The sequence below is a fragment of the Amblyomma americanum genome, chromosome 5, assembly GCF_052857255.1.
Source record: "Amblyomma americanum isolate KBUSLIRL-KWMA chromosome 5, ASM5285725v1, whole genome shotgun sequence".
Classification (NCBI taxonomy): domain Eukaryota; kingdom Metazoa; phylum Arthropoda; class Arachnida; order Ixodida; family Ixodidae; genus Amblyomma; species Amblyomma americanum.
In genome coordinates this window covers 199340485-199358241 of record NC_135501.1, presented here as the reverse complement: position 1 = coordinate 199358241, position 17757 = coordinate 199340485, and the positions used below count along the sequence as shown (strand labels likewise).

The 17757-nt window shown below is 46.7% G+C and overlaps 3 protein-coding genes across 3 annotated transcripts; 2 read left to right on the top strand and 1 right to left on the bottom strand.

Annotated features, from left to right (window-relative positions):
• Positions 1-3532: 3532 nt before the first annotated feature.
• On the top strand, positions 3533-7083 carry LOC144133376 (GTP cyclohydrolase 1 feedback regulatory protein-like). Its single transcript, XM_077666454.1, has 3 exons — positions 3533-3686; positions 3759-3853; positions 6309-7083. The coding sequence occupies exons 1-3, from the start codon at positions 3651-3653 to the stop codon at positions 6430-6432; spliced, it is 255 nt and encodes an 84-aa protein (XP_077522580.1). The 5' UTR covers positions 3533-3650; the 3' UTR covers positions 6433-7083.
• Positions 7084-8804: 1721 nt separating this feature from the next.
• On the bottom strand, positions 8805-14070 carry LOC144133375 (dnaJ homolog subfamily C member 17). Its single transcript, XM_077666453.1, has 6 exons — positions 13779-14070; positions 13313-13382; positions 13208-13266; positions 12393-12668; positions 11243-11383; positions 8805-10265 (listed from the first exon to the last, which is right to left on the bottom strand). Exons 1-6 carry the CDS (start codon positions 13845-13847, stop codon positions 10047-10049), a joined length of 834 nt encoding a protein of 277 aa, XP_077522579.1. The 5' UTR covers positions 13848-14070; the 3' UTR covers positions 8805-10046.
• On the top strand, positions 10209-16973 carry LOC144133377 (GTP cyclohydrolase 1 feedback regulatory protein-like). Its single transcript, XM_077666455.1, has 4 exons — positions 10209-10348; positions 14213-14511; positions 14586-14671; positions 16711-16973. The coding sequence occupies exons 2-4, from the start codon at positions 14473-14475 to the stop codon at positions 16835-16837; spliced, it is 252 nt and encodes an 83-aa protein (XP_077522581.1). The 5' UTR covers positions 10209-10348; positions 14213-14472; the 3' UTR covers positions 16838-16973.
• The last annotated feature ends 784 nt before the right edge of the window (positions 16974-17757 follow it).

Sequence of the window (17757 nt, the reverse complement as noted above, 5' to 3'; positions counted from 1 at the left end):
TGGTGGAGCGGCAATACTGGATGCCCCTGAAGCAGAGGCGTTGATGGCGAGCGCGCTCAAAGGATGCACTTGGCCATGGTCCACCCAGGCGGCAGCCGGAAAGAAGAGCAACTGCATGACGAAGAAGAGCGCGCGTGAGCCTCCCATTCTTTCGGTGCTTCCATGCCCTATGAGCGGCGGCTGCGCAGCACATGCTTTTATATGGTGCACAGTGGGGACTGTCGATGATCCTGCGGCTGCGATAGACTGTGGCAGGACGTGATGAGGCAGGAAATGTTGAAGCTGTTCATGTCGGCAAGTTGTCAACCAGTCGCATCCTGGTGGAGCGGCAATACTGGATGCCCCTGAAGCAGAGGCGTTGATGGCGAGCGCGCTCAAAGGATGCACTTGGCCATGGTCCACCCAGGCGGCAGCCGGAAAGAAGAGCAACTGCATGACGAAGAAGAGCGCGCGTGAGCCTCCCATTCTTTCGGTGCTTCCATGCCCTATGAGCGGCGGCTGCGCAGCACATGCTTTTATATGGTGCACAGTGGGGACTGTCGATGATCCTGCGGCTGCGATAGACTGTGGCAGGACGTGATGAGGCAGGAAATGTTGAAGCTGTTCATGTCGGCAAGTTGTCAACCAGTCGCATCCTGGTGGAGCGGCAATACTGGATGCCCCTGAAGCAGAGGCGTTGATGGCGAGCGCGCTCAAAGGATGCACTTGGCCATGGTCCACCCAGGCGGCAGCCGGAAAGAAGAGCAACTGCATGACGAAGAAGAGCGCGCGTGAGCCTCCCATTCTTTCGGTGCTTCCATGCCCTATGAGCGGCGGCTGCGCAGCACATGCTTTTATATGGTGCACAGTGGGGACTGTCGATGATCCTGCGGCTGCGATAGACTGTGGCAGGACGTGATGAGGCAGGAAATGTTGAAGCTGTTCATGTCGGCAAGTTGTCAACCAGTCGCATCCTGGTGGAGCGGCAATACTGGATGCCCCTGAAGCAGAGGCGTTGATGGCGAGCGCGCTCAAAGGATGCACTTGGCCATGGTCCACCCAGGCGGCAGCCGGAAAGAAGAGCAACTGCATGACGAAGAAGAGCGCGCGTGAGCCTCCCATTCTTTCGGTGCTTCCATGCCCTATGAGCGGCGGCTGCGCAGCACATGCTTTTATATGGTGCACAGTGGGGACTGTCGATGATCCTGCGGCTGCGATAGACTGTGGCAGGACGTGATGAGGCAGGAAATGTTGAAGCTGTTCATGTCGGCAAGTTGTCAACCAGTCGCATCCTGGTGGAGCGGCAATACTGAATGCCCCTGAAGCAGAGGCGTTGATGGCGAGCGCGCTCAAAGGATGCACTTGGCCATGGTCCACCCAGGCGGCAGCCGGAAAGAAGAGCAACTGCATGACGAAGAAGAGCGCGCGTGAGCCTCCCATTCTTTCGGTGCTTCCATGCCCTATGTCTGTAAAGCGTCGATGAAATGTCCGATGGGGCCGTTGCCGCCTGCCACGGTGGGCAGATTGTGATGGCGTCAGCAGGTCACGTGACTGCACTGACGCTGCCCTCTTGAAAACCTAGCGTAGTGAAGCTTTCGCTTCAAAACCTGCGGCGGATGAGGAGGAGACTCATCCATGCCCCTGAGGACCTTGGTATACATATACAGCATCATAAGCGCTGTTCCTGACATGTAGAGTACTCCTGTTAAACAGACATTGTGGCCGGGAGACTTTTAACTAACCCGGCACGTCTGTTTGCAGTGGGCTTCAAGCAACATATAGGAGCTTAACTGATATCCCTTCATCCTCATTATTCGCTTGCGCACGTGCCAGTTAGCCCCACTTCGAGAAGGGAACTGATGTTAATGCAATGCGACCTCCACTTGCAGCTTACGTACGTCACAGCATGCGAAGCAATGAGCCTGCCTTTCGGCGCCGAGCTGCAGCTTTATGCAGTTTATTTCTTTCACCCACCCACAAGCTCTTCTTTTGCTGTTTTTTTTCTGTGTCAGGTGCGCTGCTGTCAAGCAATGCCACTTGTTTCGTTAGACGGCACAATATATTTTTCTTTCTCTGCTGACGTCTGCATGATGCATGCGCAGGAGGAATATATATTACGCCAAGTTGCGTGAGGGGTGGCGTGTGAGATTGAATGCCAAAATAACGCAGTGTTGTCCCATTCGGATAATTTTGTTCCTTTGTAAGGGAATTTGAGGGGTAATTAAAATTTGGTGGAAAGAGCATTTTTACAGGGTTTAAGCTAATTTTGGGAACCAAAATTCTTTTTTTTTCAAATTGACTGCGTTTCTGAACCTGTGCAGAGAAAAAAAGTATTGACGGAATTTTCAAGCTGGTGCAGCTGGGCCTGAAATAGGGAAGTTCCTCAGTGATGAAATTTTTGGTTACGGCATTGAATATTAAGGAAAGAAAACGCAAGCGTTTGTTAGCACACCACAAGCTGATGGCCGAGTTTGCCTGGCAAACTGACTGAACACTGCGGAAGCATGAGGACACAGAGGAAGGCAGAGAGAGGTTTGTGCTCTTAACAGCGTTGGGTTGTCTTTTTGCGGCTTCCTACGTGTCTTGTTTCAGCTCTGTTCAGACAGAGTGTGCTGGACGTTGAACCACTCGGCCAATGTCTATTCAACTATGCAGTGAAATTAATGCTGCTTAATAAATCCGCGAACTTTAGTTGGCACCTCAGGAATATTATATAGCATGCATGGATATATGTGACTGCATACGTATGGGATCGACTAGAGAATCACGGCTTCCCTCTCTTGTATCACATTCCAAGGGTAAGGTCAGTAGGTAAGGTATAACTCAAAATTGGCGCAATTTAGGCGTAATTAAAATTGAAAAATGTGAAATAACCTGAAATTCCCACGTTGGCGGCGCGCACTCAAGTTTAATTACTAACGGTGAATATGACCCTGCATGCCCGCACTGCAGTGACGGGACGCACGCCACCCAAGACCATATATTATGGGAATGCGCTAGCAAATCCCCTCCGACAACGACACTCACTCGGCGGAGGAATGGGGCCGGTTCAAGACAAACAACGCAGCTGGCCCTCATCACGCGAGCTCAGGAGGTCTGGAGGCCACCCTGGACTCGCCCCAGCCCCAACTAAACCCTTCGGTTTTGTGGCAATAAAGTTGTAACCACCATCACCGTCACTTCGAAGTTCAAACATAGTCCACATTTGTGTTTCCCGCCATGATGCAGCGGAAAGCACTGCTACTTCAAAAGGCATAATATTATTATCCTCATTTGAAAAAAAAAATGTAGTGAAGCGACTGCAGGATGGCAGCGGTACCAACCTTTCTGAATTTATATTCTTACTCTATATTTCAAAAAATAGATGCTCTATAGAGCAAAAATTTTGAGATTAGCAGACTGTCGCGCCACTTGCAGCCTCCAGATGAACTGAAAAGAGCTACTCAGAGCACAAATGCTGCGAAGAACAAACAATTGTAAAGCGCCTCCAGCGGTTGATTTTTTAGCACACAGGTAGCATAACAATCTGCTAATTTTCAGAACGTAGCCGCGATTTTTGGTTGGATTTGATCCTGAGTTCCGCAACTGATAAAATACGGAGTCTGAGAGCACGTGGGTCGCGCCGCAGCAGCTGTTTTCACGTACTGCTCAACGGCGCCAGCAAGTCAGCTATGCCGTACCTGTTGATCTCAACGCAGATCCGACTGGTAAGTAGCGCGCGCTGCGGAAACCATGTGTGCAGCGCAGCAGCAGCTGTCATCGCTTGTTGCTCCTCGCAGGAGAATGGCCCGACCATCGTCGGAGATCGCAACAGCGATCCGACTCTCATGGAGCATCTCTGCGCGCGCAAGATCACCCAGCCCGGAAACGACTTGTGAGTGCGTCTTCCGATCCACCATCGGCCCACGCGCGCTTGTTTTATTGAGGAAATTGCCTGTCATCGAAGGCGAAAAAAAATATAAAAGTGAGCGGCCAAGCCTCAGCTCTGTATGTACGGTCCATAGTGATTGAGCGCCGCTGCGGTGACAGTTTCCCGAGTAGCGGTCTTGTTGCTCGGTTTGAGCGCCCAATTTTTCTTGTTTTGCCCACATCGTGAGTCACGTTTGTGGAGAACTTTGTGCTGGTCTGGAATTTGGTTATGACTGAAGCTGTTCAGATGTGACACTGCGGCATTGTAGTGGTCCCTACAATCCACGGTTCTCATAGGCCGCGCCCATTTAAATTGCAATACGGACAGTGGAGCTAATTGGTGATGCTTGCGCAATTAAACACACGAAAAGACGAAGTGAGGTCTGTTATTTGCGTCACCTTTCGCCTGTTTTTCTGCGCTCTTTAGAATAGTATGTCAGATTAGGTGACGGTTGGAGACTAATTGCAGTGATCGATCCTCGAGCCTCGGATGTCATTCCGGAGAATTCGGCCTCTCATCGTATAATGTGACGCGCGGCTCGGGTGATATCGTCTGTCGACCGCGAGTCCCTGTAAATGATGAATCAGCTTGAACCAAGGTCACCGGGGGGATCTTTGAAGCGGCGCTTCTTTGAGCTCAAATGCACTCGATTATGGCCCTTTCCTTTATCGGACACCCTGAACGCGGCTCGCGGACGCGGTCTTTCATTAATTTTTTTGCGCTGTATTAGTACCCGTGCTTTATTTAGCCACCACTGCCGACCTCTATTTCCGGCCTCATGCAGGAGTGTGGTGCAAAGATCATACAAACACGGCAGACAATACATTGCAACGGAAGTTACGATCAAGCAAAAGAGTAAAAAAAAAAACGCTTCTTCAATACAAAACCGGGTACGAAAGTAACAAAATAATGAACATAGAAAAACACCGACTCTCAATGAAAATATCCTTCTCTGTTCTTATTTTATTATGATAACACAAGTAATATGGAATAACATAAAAATGGGCATAAAATTTATCTGTGAACGAAATGTTGCTATGGTCATCTCAATGCTGTCACAAGCATGCTATTAATCATTTCCAGCTTAGGTGGGCCATGGTGTAAATTATTGTTATATATTGTCCGTTTGACATTTTGATAAGGATCCTTAGCAGACATAGCACTTTGTCAGTGTATTGATTGCCTGTGAACACTTGATAACAGTGCGATGTACTCTGTCATGGTGTCGTTCTGCAGGCGACTAAATAAAGTTGTTTCTCTCTCTCTGTAATATGTGATGCCTCAGCCTTATGTAGGTGCACTCGAAGAGAGTTCAAGGCTACCAATTTAATATTTCACTGTGCGGTATTCATCAGCAGTGATCAGCAGTAGTCCCCTGAACACCTCTTGGTATATTCATTTTACAAGTTCGAAATGCCCAGGCCAGAGAAAATTTTGGCAAAGCGCAGGGTCTCCGAAAAAAATGACTCGTTATTTCAGTCTTTCACATTTAAAAAGTATTTAACCAATGTAAGTGAGGCAGCAATGTTATTAAACTCAATACTTACCTTTTTTATATGAACTTAACTGACCTATTACCTGTTGTTCAGCGATGGAAGTTGAGTGAAGGCACATGCAGCTTCTTACATTCATCATGCGAGTGAACTTGCAAGGTTGAAACTTATTCCGGGTGTGTCAGGCCAGGCTCACAGCAACCACTGCAGGAGCCCCGTACCGAGGGCCGCTTCCAGATGGGGCAAACTTCTTAGTGGACCCAGTAATTAAATGTTCCCCATTATCATCTAAATAATATTTCTGAAGAACTGAAGTGCTGAACATGTGTTTGATTGTACCACTCTCACAAATGGCTCATTGACTTGGTATGCTTGGACTTTTACCAGATGCCTCTGCTCTTTGCCATATGTCATGGAGTGCCATACTTCATGACTGGAGGCCCAGCTGAGCTTACTCATTCTCTGTTAAGCATTGTGCCACTTTGGAAATGCTACTGTCTTTCTGCCTGTCATTACTCTATGGTTTGCTGTTGCCTGATTACAAATTTTGAGATACTACAACATCACATTGTTCACGGGGATGAAAGTATCAACGTGGGGAGCAACTCTCAAGACACTCTGTAGGTGGCTGCTTCATTTTACAACACACAGGTGCACCGGCGCCAATGTTGGTGGTGTGCCTATCAGCATGACTACTGCTACAAAAGTGCAGGTATGCCCGAGTGCTTGTGGGCGGCTTACTGCAGCTGTAAGCATAAAACAAAATGCAGGGCAAATGTGAAAAAAATGCCACATACACTTCCTAAAGCAAGTTCACTTGTTTTTGCCCCGGAGTAACCTCTCTGCCACCACAGTTTTGTTTGCAAACATAGAGGAACTCGGTGAGCTGAATTCATTTTGTTGTGGTCCGCATTCTTTCTTTCCAGTCCAGAGTACCGGACTGAGGACCCTCCCCGTACTGTTCTCAACAAGCTCGAGCTGATGGGGTACCGTGTTGTGGCAATGTCCGGCATTGGCCAGACCTGCATTTGGACCTTGCACAAACCGTGACTACCTGCCGTCTGCCCCGTGCTTTGAATCGGCTGGTCCGGTGCTGTGTGTTTATTCTGGCCTTTCTCATTGGCCTAGTGCTGCCATCTGGAAGCTTCTGCTTGTACTAACTGGCAATCGCAGCGCGATAGAGAGCTCATTTTACGAGGCCTGGGCATTTCCTTAGCCAAAGAAAACTCCAAGAACAAAGAAACAGCTGTTGCCTCTTCCAAGGAAGCAGTGGACGTTGAGCAGTGTCTAGTTGGCCTCTCACTGAAAATGCAATTTCTTTAGCAAGCTTTACTTACCTCATTGCAGTGTTTTGGGGAGTGATATCCCAGCTTTTTTGACTTACCAGTGCAACTAGTGCTTAGCTAATTCATAAAGTATAACAGCAGTGCTGTGTAAAAGTACTGCTGCATGCACCACAACATATCAGTTTATTCTGCACCACTCAACTCGAGGCTGCAACCTCGGGAGTTGCAGACACAGATTATGTGCATGTAAAAGATACGAGGCGTCTGTAGCAACAAAAGGTGCTGAGATATAAGTTCTGCAGTATGTGCCCAAAGCTGCAAGCACTGCTGAAATGTTGAACGAGATATTTGTATTGCTGGCTTCATAATGTCATGTATTTTTACAGCTTGGCATAAAGGTGCTTTTTTGTTTTCACTGGCTGTTTTAAGTTTCTTCATTGTTGAAAGAGATTGTCTCTGCAAAGGAAATGAGATGATGTATTCACAGTAATACTAGCAGCACTGGTCACCCAGTTTTATTTTCATGTTAAAGAATGCATATTGTGGGTACATGTTGACTTTTTTTTTTTCCAAGTGTGCTCTATCATTGCTGCAAAGATATGCAAGCTTCACCGAAAGGAGGTGAACGGTTGCTTTCAGTGCTAAATGCACAAATATCGCTCCAGTGGCTTGCTCTGCACGGCCTTGGCACCGTTTTGTGGCAACCCTCATTTGAAACTGCCTACTTTACATGCTAGTCATGCAATGAACTTCCAGTGATATTCGGTCAGCTGTGATACACTGTACTGACGTATTTATATTAAGGCGGAAGCCTTTAATGGCTCATGCTGCGTCTGTTTGTCTGTCCGTTACGCTCTTGCGCCTATGGACTCTGAGATCTCTCGCAGAGGCCATGTTGTGGCATTGGCAGTTTACTGCGCATGCGCAAGGTAGCGCCACCGCAGCGCGCGCGTTGCCCGCGCCGTACGTTTTGCACCTGTCGACCGAGTCGGGTGGCGCGCAACCTCCTTCCTAGCTCTCGCTTCAATGGAGTCTCAGAATGCGGGCAAACGCATGTACTTAACATCTTAACCACACATCAGTAACACAAGCAGCAACATCACACTAAAGGCGTTCACCTCACCAAACTTCAGGCCAACAAAGTGCCCCCCTGAATTTTTTTTTAGCACATAAACTAGGTACAATGCACAGCATGGGCAGATGTTTTGCTTTCGAAATGCAGTCTTTTTATTTAGTGCTAGAGCTCTACTCAGTGCACCAATCCCACTGAACACCACGTGACCTGTCCGCTGTCAGAATTTGAAAATTTGACCTTCAGCCTAGGCAAGGTCAAAATTTGCCCTGATGGAAAAAAAGATGCAGAAAAAGAAATCACATCCACGACTGGGAGGGGAGTTGAACTCGCGGTGGCACGAACAGATCAGCTGCGCGAGATCACTAGGCTATCGCCATAGTGGAACACGCCTCGTGAAACTGCACCACACTCTCGCGCTGTGCATTGCAGAGCGTAGTCATCAACTTCCACCTCCTCTTTTCAGCGGCACTGCCCGCTCATCGTCATTTACATAGCACAAATTCCTGCTTTCGCACTGACTCGAATGTAGTAAACGTTCTCTGTAGTTTCCGAAATTTGGCCCGGCCTCCCCCGAAATTTGACCTTGGCAGATTTGGACCATAATCGATGTCCAACCATAACTGCCATAACTGAGCGTACCCGACACAATAGCAACCTCCAAATTTTGCCCAGTCCATTACCAAAATGCGGTCGCTCGACCTTTGGGCAAAACCGTGGTTAAACACTGTGGTTAAACTTTTTTTCTGTTGCTGCTGAACCAGATGCCGTCATCCAGACTAGGCAGCTTAAACAGTGGCAGAGTGCTGTTGAAAAAGCTGGCCTTTAACTTGCCTCAGAAACAGCATAAAACAAGCCTGCAGATTCGCTTCTCATTGGCGTAATATGACAGGTTTGGTCGATGACAAGAAGGGATAAAAAATGGTGCACTTAGTACAAAAAGAAGACACTATATTAGAAACTATTGTTGCCTGGGTATCTTGCTGATCTTCAGCTTTATTGGTAGTGCATGGCAGTTTTGATGTGGCCTGCTCTACCAGGTGCAAGCATCACAGTTCACCGAATAACCTGCACCTGCAAGGTGACAGCGGTTTTATTCCTTTGCATAACAAAAAAGCTGTATTCCAAGTGTTATTTTGTGCTCTTGTAAGATACTAGCACCAAATTTTTGGAGATGGTACAAAAGAAGGAATCTTTTCTCCACATACATTAATAGTTTTATCAGCAACATTATATTTTATGTGAACATGCTATTGATAATAGCTACATAGCATTGCACAAGAACTTTTGAATGCACATTTTTTTTTCATTTAAACTTTTGTATAAGGTAGTGGAGTATGTTAGTGCAAACAGCATTAAAAGTACTGACAATTTTCTTGTTTTAGAGATGAGCTTATTACAGATGGTTAGCAATTCGTGAAATAAAAAAGAAAACAAATGTTCCAAACATTTGGCTCTGTGGTTTGGTTCATAGGTTTTAACGTCTCAAAGCGACTCAGGCTATGAGGGGTGACGTAGTGGAAGGCTCCAGATAATTTCTACCACCTGGGGGGTTCTTTAACATGCACTGATATCGCACAGTACAAAGGCCTCCAGCATTTCGCCTCCATTGAAATGAGACTGCCACGGCTGGGAACCTGCGTCTTTCGGTTCAGCAGCCGAGCACCATAACCACTGAGCCAACGCAGCGGCCCAGCTATTCCAAATGAGCTCATTACAAGTATGCTGATGTGGAACATTCATTTGGCACTAGGCAGGGCATGTAAATAATAGTTACCCCTTGCTCCTGGCTGCATTTAACCTGGGGTGTTCCTGGAAACCTCAAAAACACTGTACACTCGGTTTAAGGGCGAAGAAGTGACAGTAATAGTTGTAATAACAGAAGCATGCTGCCAGGTGCATTATGACATCCTGACCATGAATGGTAAAAGTTTAACAGTGCCTGAGTCCAAACATCCCTAGCACCATTCCAAGCAATGATTGTGCCTCAGCAAGACGCTGAACTCGTTTTATTCACACAATGACCTGCACTGTCGGCTCTGCTCCTTGACCTAGCAGAACATCATATCATCACTGCAATGAAAATTTTCACATGATAGCGGGATATCAAGAAAAAAACAAACCACTTTATGGCCACACCACATCCGGAAGTCCTCACAGCCTCCAGGAGCACACATAACTCGACACCCAGCACCACTTGATGGTCCAGTGTAGCGAACAAGTGTTCAGCCCACATGACAGGTCCAACATACAAACAGCACGCAACTGACAGAAACGTGGTCCACTGCACGTCAGCACGAACACAATCATGGAGGCTGGGCAGCAGCCTGTTGCAGTTTTCTTAGCACGAGGCTCTCATAGTCGTCATCGAGGGAAGATATGTGTGTTGGTCGTGGTGGTGGTGCCGTTGGTGGTGGTGCTGCTGCTGGTTGTCGTGCACGCTCCGTACTTCCGGTGTCGCCCAACAGGCGAACAGTCAGCGGGCCTTCGTCAGGGCTACCCTTTTCGAGCTCGGATGCCAGGTACTGCGCCCGAAAAGAAGTACAACAGCCTGATACAGCAGTGGCTAACTCGGCAACAACCTTTACAACATCGTAGAGGAGCCTCAGTTCGTATTAGAATTGTGCTGCTCTTTTTTTGTTTTTTTTTTTCCACGCAGGAAGTCAACAACAGGAGGTAATGTCAAAAAGGAGACGCATGGCACCGTAAATCAGCCCACTGCAGTCCCAGAGAAACAAGCTGTTGCATTCTACAACCCTAGGGGCACTTTTCAATAATGAGTCTGTGCTTTACGCCAGATTACGCCTAATTTATTATGTACTAGATGTTTGTTCTTATTTATGATGTTTCCCCCCTACAATAATGCCCCAATGAGGGCGCTGTAGGTACTGTGTATAAATAAATAAATAAATAAATAACATAAATAAATGACAAGGGATCTGAGCTAAGGACATCATTTTCCAAAGCATGCGTGTGGGCACAACATTTGGAAAATCGGCCTGAACCTGATGGACTCTTATATATGCTACCACTTAACAAACTGTTCTCGTTAATGCACAATGAAGACACGCCTGCTGAGGGGGCTTCACAGAGTAGACCCATAATATATTCTGGCACATTTGATGCCTGCTATGGTGTGTAAGTGTTGCAGAGCTCCAATCACGTACTAAATTTTAATTTTGAGATTGCAATGAATAGCCTCTGCTTGTTTCTGCTTCAGCTGCACTTAATAGATGAGTCCTAAAGCTGGCATCATGAGGTAGAAGCGAGCAACTTGTGTCCCTTGAAACAGAAGGCCAGTAGAACTAGAAAATACCATGTCTGAGGCAAAAATTGGAACCAATTTGAGGCCATGGAACAAAAGAAACGGAGCAGTGGAGACCCCCCTACTTGACCGTGCACTGGCAAGTGGCCAGAAAATACCACATGTGTTATGCCGGGCTAGAACAGACTCTTCACTTTTGTGTACAGAAGTTTCAGGCTTTAATTCAGGTCCACTCACGGCTGCAGATGGCTGCTCAAATTCCACGAGGGATGATCCATTGCGAAACACCAGACAGCTGATGGCCCCATACTGTGACAGCCGCTGCCGCAGGCTTGCTTCAGTGTAGCCTATCAGCCCGGGCTGCTGCTTCCAACGTACCTGCACCACAGATGAGAAATAATTTCACAGATGCGTCAGATGTAAGTGTAAGGGGACGTGGAACAGAATGCGCCTCAGCATTTAGTCACATGATCAATGTAACGTGAGACTGAAAGCTGACGCTGTAAAAAAAAAAAAAAAGTACAGCTGCTAAAACTGTCCAAGGTATTTGTGAGCTACAATCTCAGTGACTTAGCTTGCATTGCAGAGAGCAAGCAGCTTGCGAAATATATTTGACAGTACCCTCGAAGGCAGAAGATTGGACAGCCATCGCCTTGGCTCATGTTGATAGAGCACCAGACGCAGAATTTGGAGGTCGTGGGTTCAGATTGCATTGGCAGCATGCGGCTGTCTTTGCTGCGGCTTTCTAATGAATTGTCTTTAAGCAATAAAATAATTACACTATTAATATCCCACTGATCTACACCACAAAGTTAAAGAAAAAATCCCTATGCTCCTCGGTTTTGGTCACTGTTGGCTTCCTTCAAAAGCTGAACAAAGCAACTCTAGTCGCTCAAAAGTTGCTGCTAGCAACAGTACTGAACACAATGAGCTTTCTAGAAAATGCTCACATAATATGTAGCCCCTGAATGTTGTGCTGTGTTTTGTAACATGTAAGCAATTAAGGCTATCATACGCCCTTGAACGACTGTTACACTCATAACGCAGCATGCATGTGTGTGAGCAGACATATCAATAGAGCCATTGTATATTCATATACTCACAAGAAGCAAGTAATGAAATAATTTTGTTAAGTTTGTTCCACTGCATACAGAAGTGCACAACTGCATGACAACAGATGGGCATAGCGAGCAGTAATTTCCATTTGTTGTGCTCCAGTTCTGCACTTCTGCCTACAATAGAACAAGTCTACCAACTGGCTCATTTCCATACCATGTTTGTTCAGCACACAATGTGTTTACATCAACCATGTAAAACACAACTGAGCAGTAGAGAGAACGACTTTCACACTCCCAAGGTCAAACAAGGTCATGCGTGTGCAGCTGACCGTGACTCTTGTCTGCTCAGCTTCATGCTGCTCTTGCTGCTGCTGCATCTGGCGCTGCAGCAACTCTCGCTCTCTGGCCAGCTGCCGAGAGCCTTCACGCCGGAGCCTCTCCACTTCTTTCTCGAGGGATCGCTCTAGTGTTGCTGCTGCCGCTGCCTCTCGGCCGGGAGCCTCGCGGGCTTCCAGATCTTCCCTGAGCTTGCGACGTTTGGCATCCAGCCCCTGGTGTCGCAGTTTGGCCGCCTGGCGAGCCTTGAGCACCGCATCGTATGCACTCTGCAATGAAGATGGTCATGTAGATGACCGCCACGTCCCCTCCATGCTGCCCAGCCCAGTCACTGACTGCTTAGTTGCTCAAAGTACTTGTGATTAATTATGCTGATTAGTTTTCTAAGGCTTCCTTTCTTTGTTTAGAAGAGGTAAGAACGTATGTCCATGTGGTTTGGTCATTGCAGCAATGAACACTGTTTACGGTGGATTCTGACCAATTTGCAACAAACCCTGCCAATGAATAGAAATTTGCGGAACAACTTACACTTGCAACCTTAAAGGCATCAATGCTCACTACTCCAGACAGAAGGGTTAAACTGCCAGCACTTGGCAGTGATGCCCCAGACACAAATGCTCTTCGGAGCCAAAAGTTGTTGCTGGGCTTTGAACACCTTGGCTTGATCACGGATTTAAGATTGCATTACAGGGCGCTTACAGATGGTATCACAGCTGTTATGTTTGGCGAATTATCAGCCATCTTCGCTCAAGTGAAGATGGCAGAATAACCAGAAGCGTAACGAGAATGGCCAGTGACCAATACTCACTCGCGCAGCAGGATCGGTCAGCACCTCCAGGGCACGGGACAGCTGCTGAAAGAGTTCCGCTAAATAAGCGCCGTGGATGTCGCTGCACCACACATTCCGCCTTACCTGCTCGAGGGTTGTCGGGATTCTTGTCCGGGTGGCATGTCAGCGCTTTCTTTCGGTACGCGCTCTTGATCTGCGAGACAGACAGGCATCAAATACCGCGCATGCGAAACATTGTAAATGTCTAACAAGATTTCGGAGAGTTCAGTGTGTACCTATATTTGTAAATACTTTATGCCAGCAGCATGTGCTTCCACTGACGCGGATTTATTAGACAAATCATTCGAGTTGAGCAGCATCCTTCAACGTTCAGACGCACCCGCGTTCGTTTGCTAATCAACACCTGGCTTTTTACCGGTCCATTACAGCCATCGCAAAGGCGGAAAAAACATAGGAGCCAGCAAAGAAAGAAACATGGTAGTAGTAAACTGGCAACACAATCGCCACTCTCGATCGTGAGGCTCTTCTATTCGTTGATTTTGCTATCTTCTAAACTATGTGTCCACGAAAGCAAGCAAATGCCCTTTACCTCTTTCTCATTAGCGCCGATTTCAAGTTGCAAGAGATCGTAGAGGTTTGTTTGCATCAGCGAATCCATGATCGCAGGTAGGTTCCAGCGGTGCCGGAGGTAGGAACACTACTACTAGAAACACTACACTTCCACTACGTTGATCTCGTGTCTGCAGTCCGTTATAACTGAATCAAAAGACCATGTACCAGCCACACACACATGGATCGGTTCATGAACTTTAAAAAGATGCTTTAAAAAATGCCAAGTCCATTTCCCCCACTCCAAAAGCTTTTTGGCTGTGTCTTGGCTTGCTTCGTCCTTGACTTGGCTTGATGCAATTATTTTCGAAGATTATAAAAATGAATGCGCGCTGGGCACAGGTGCAGCGCCTTTTTGAAGAAAAGATTGAAAATTGGTTTTTAAAGAAGTGAAACGAGCGTCTCGCTTCTCAGTGGACATGGTGGACACCTCAACCAAGCCTGAGGAGGAAGGTGGGAGTGAAGGAAAGAGAGGGACATGTCGTATGCAGTGACTGCGTGGAGGGCTCCGGAATAATTTTAACCTGAGGGACCTGAGGAACGTGCACTGACATCGCACAGCATACGGGCGGCAAGTTCGAACCATTGCCGCTAGGCGAGTCAGCAAGTTAACTGGGCCCTCCGAAACCTTGCGTGCGTCAGGCCGTGGTCAGGCTGTACGTCAGGTCTGCGCGATGCCGTACGTTATGGTCATGAAAAGAAGCAATCAGCCGGTAAGCAGCGCGTGCAGGCGGAGCCCGAGCGGCACTTATATGTGCAACGCAACTGTCCTCTTTGGTCATCGCAGGGGACCGGGCCAAGCTACCTCGTGCACCCGAACATCGATCCGACTCTCCTCGAATACTTCTGCGCGCGCGTGTCACAGCTTTACAGGTAAGTGCGTTTTCCTGTCGCTCTCCACACGCGCTTATTTTTCCCGGCGGTCGCCTGCGGTTAAAGTGTAAAACAAATGAAAGAAAAGTGAGCGGTCAAGCTGAACTCTGTCGAGCGTTTTCCTTACTCACTGCGTTTTAGTACTGACAGTTGCAACGCTAACCACGCATCACCGCTCGCTTATTCACGCTGGAATTTGGCGCAGAGATGGCATATACGACAGTCTTTGTTTCAGCACTACGTTTGGATTGATTATAAGCTCTAGAATTTTCGCGCCTGGCACGTTTAATACGGTCGAACATTAAAACGCTTATTTTGTTTACTGTCGTGATTGGCTAGCAGAGTAATACGTAGGACGCCGCTGACCGTGGCCCAGTGTTACCAACTGCTCCTTTTTAAGTTGTATCCTACTACAGAACTTCCATTCAGCCACTTAGCCATTGTGTGTACACTTCCTAGCTCTGCCCACCGGGCTGTGGGCAACCTTCTTTAGGTGTCCCACCTGCCATAAAGGTGGCAGGTGGGCTTCCTAGGTCATGTGACCTTGTGACCAGCTCACAACCTGCGGACCAGACTGTGAGCAAACCACCCATCGTGGCATGTAGCAGTTATATAAATGATTGGTCGCAGGAGGTTTCTCCTTGGTCGCACAAGCCCCACTAGTGACAGCACCTGTCATCACAGGGCAGCGGCGCTTCGCTTAACCGCTGCACCCAGGAGTGTTATGAGGACTCATAGGGGTCTGTGAATGTAAAGTAGAGAATGACCAATTCCGTATATATGGACATGAACCCATAACCCTTAAAGCAGAGCTTAAGTGTCCCCTCCAGTGAAACTGAAACACCGAAACCAATATGAAAACCAAAGTGCAAGCACACCTAATTCGCTTTTGGCTTAGCCACACTAAATCGTCCATCATTTTTTTTTCTTTATAGTGGTGCGCAAAACATTAGTATATAAGGGTCACCTCATGAAATTCACCTACATGTAAATAATTTGTGGCACGTGGGGTAATGTACACGGGTATGAGAGATGTAGTGGAGTACTTCAGATTGATTTAAAATCTCCTAGGGTTCTTGCATGTGATGCGCACCGACATTGCACACCACATGGCAGTTTTTGCAACTTGCCCTCATATAATTAATTTATTATTGAAGTTCTGTCACGTTGTCACCGTTTGGCTGTTGAAACCAAACTTAGAACAGAAATTCAATTATAGGTCATTTACGTCAGTGTAAGTGAATTCCACATCGTGATTTATGTAGTGGAGTGTTTCAGATTGATTTATAGGGTTCTTGCACTGATAAGTGCTACCCATGTGATGTGCACAGAAAGTGCATACCACATGGCAGTTTTTGCAACTTGACTTCATATAAATAATTTATTATTGAAGTTCTTCTGTCACGTTGTCACTGTTTGGCTATTGAAACCAAACTTAGAACAGAACTTAAATTATAAGCCATTTACACAGTGCAAGTGAATTCCACATCATGACTTATGTTTGCCAATATACTGTACATCATTGCAAAGAAGATAAACTTGAGGGCCTTCTTACCACATTCTTAAACAAAATGCAAGAGCATTTGGAACTTTGCCCACCCCTAGAAATTCCAAAGGGCCCCAAAATTCTGGAAGCAGGCCCACCTGAGAAAGTTGATGGAGGTATATTAGTTGTGATTATTGGGTGAATTAGGCAGATTAGTGGGGATTAGCGGGTAGATTAAAGTGGATTATTCGGTTGTGTTAATATAATCTGTATGGTAATTCAATGGAAGGTACTCCAACATTCTAGTCCTCAGATTTTAAAATTTGGTGGTGCTTATGACGTCGTGACCCTTGACCAATCGGGGAATTTCGTGACAGAGAAACGTGGTGGTTTTTTCAAGACAGCTACCTAAATGATATCGCATTAAAGAACATGGTTGAAGTTTGGTGTCCCCTTTAATAAGGGGATGAAAAATGTTATGTAGGGGATATGTCACCAAACAAACTGAATGAGCTGGATTCATTTCATTGCGGTTTGTGTTCTCTGTTTTCAGCGGGTGTTACGAGACTAGCGACCCACCCTGCGCAGTGCTGGACAAGCTTGAGTTGAAGGGCTATCGTGTGGTCTCACAGTCTAGCGATAAAAACTGCTGTATCTGGACCTTACACAGGAGCCCGTGACATTACCTGCCGTTTTCCTGCCGCTTTATCTAAAGCAGGTTTTGGGTGTGAAAATGCTAAGTGAGTTATTTGTACTGGTGGCAATTCATGTCATGTAATTTTACTGCTTGATATAAAGGCGCTTCTTTGTTCTGTCTGGCTGTGTTGAAGGTTTTTTGATGGGAAGTTGTCTTTGCTCGTGCTTCACAGACATGAGTGAGGCAGAAAGTGCCATCACAAAATTGCATTTTATGTATTGTATTTTATTTCACCTTCCCTTGTAAAAGTGCTGCTGCACTGAGCCGTTCTTTGCATGTCTTTAGGTCCATCACTGCAGAGGAGGGGTACTGCTGCACCCACTTCATATGTTGGTGCAGCATTTAAGGCCGGGCATAGAACTCTGAAGTTTCTCATTAACCACTTAGACCTGCTGGTTTCCATTACGCATTTTCGCAGTCGCTTGCAGCGCAAACATTGAAAACATCAGTATTTGCCGCAGTAGATGGAAGAGCTGGGACCACCAATTCTCCACAGCAAGGCCAGAGGCAGATACCTTTCAGTGTCAGAGGCTTTGTAGAGCTTAAATTAAGAGCTTAACTAACTTACCACGAACTAGACAGAAAGGGATCTGCTGCTGTTTAGGTTTTCTTTACCTTCACTGCTTCTTCGATTCCTTTTGTCAAGGAACTGACATGCAAAACTACAGGTGTTTGTACTTTGCACTTTTCTCTTTTACAATTTTTTTCCTCGTGTTACTTGGGGTGACATGTATGGTTCTTTTGCTTTGCTTTTGAATGCTACAGTTAATTTGCTTTTTGTTTCCATGTTACATCAGTTGTTCAGCAACTGTCATTTATAATATGACTTTCATTGTTGCCTCTTACTATTTTCTGGATTCAGGGGGTGAAAATTGGGCACCGTTGTACAAATTCAAAACCGAG

Bases quoted from the DNA above. Each gene is read 5' to 3' on its own strand.
- LOC144133376 (XM_077666454.1), top strand. From the start codon at position 3,651: ATGCCGTACCTGTTGATCTCAACGCAGATCCGACTG. The intron at 3,687-3,758 runs GTAAGTAGCGCG...TGCTCCTCGCAG, and splicing joins TCTCAACGCAGATCCGACTG to GAGAATGGCCCGACCATCGT. The intron at 3,854-6,308 runs GTGAGTGCGTCT...CTTTCTTTCCAG, and splicing joins ACCCAGCCCGGAAACGACTT to TCCAGAGTACCGGACTGAGG.
- LOC144133375 (XM_077666453.1), bottom strand. From the start codon at position 13,847: ATGGATTCGCTGATGCAAACAAACCTCTACGATCTCTTGCAACTTGAA. The intron at 13,383-13,778 runs GTAAAGGGCATT...TCTGTCTCGCAG, and splicing joins TCGGCGCTAATGAGAAAGAG to ATCAAGAGCGCGTACCGAAA. The intron at 11,384-12,392 runs GTCAGCTGCACA...TCTGTGGTGCAG, and splicing joins CTGAGCAGACAAGAGTCACG to GTACGTTGGAAGCAGCAGCC.
- LOC144133377 (XM_077666455.1), top strand. From the start codon at position 14,473: ATGCCGTACGTTATGGTCATGAAAAGAAGCAATCAGCCG. The intron at 14,512-14,585 runs GTAAGCAGCGCG...TGGTCATCGCAG, and splicing joins TGAAAAGAAGCAATCAGCCG to GGGACCGGGCCAAGCTACCT. The intron at 14,672-16,710 runs GTAAGTGCGTTT...CTCTGTTTTCAG, and splicing joins CGCGTGTCACAGCTTTACAG to CGGGTGTTACGAGACTAGCG.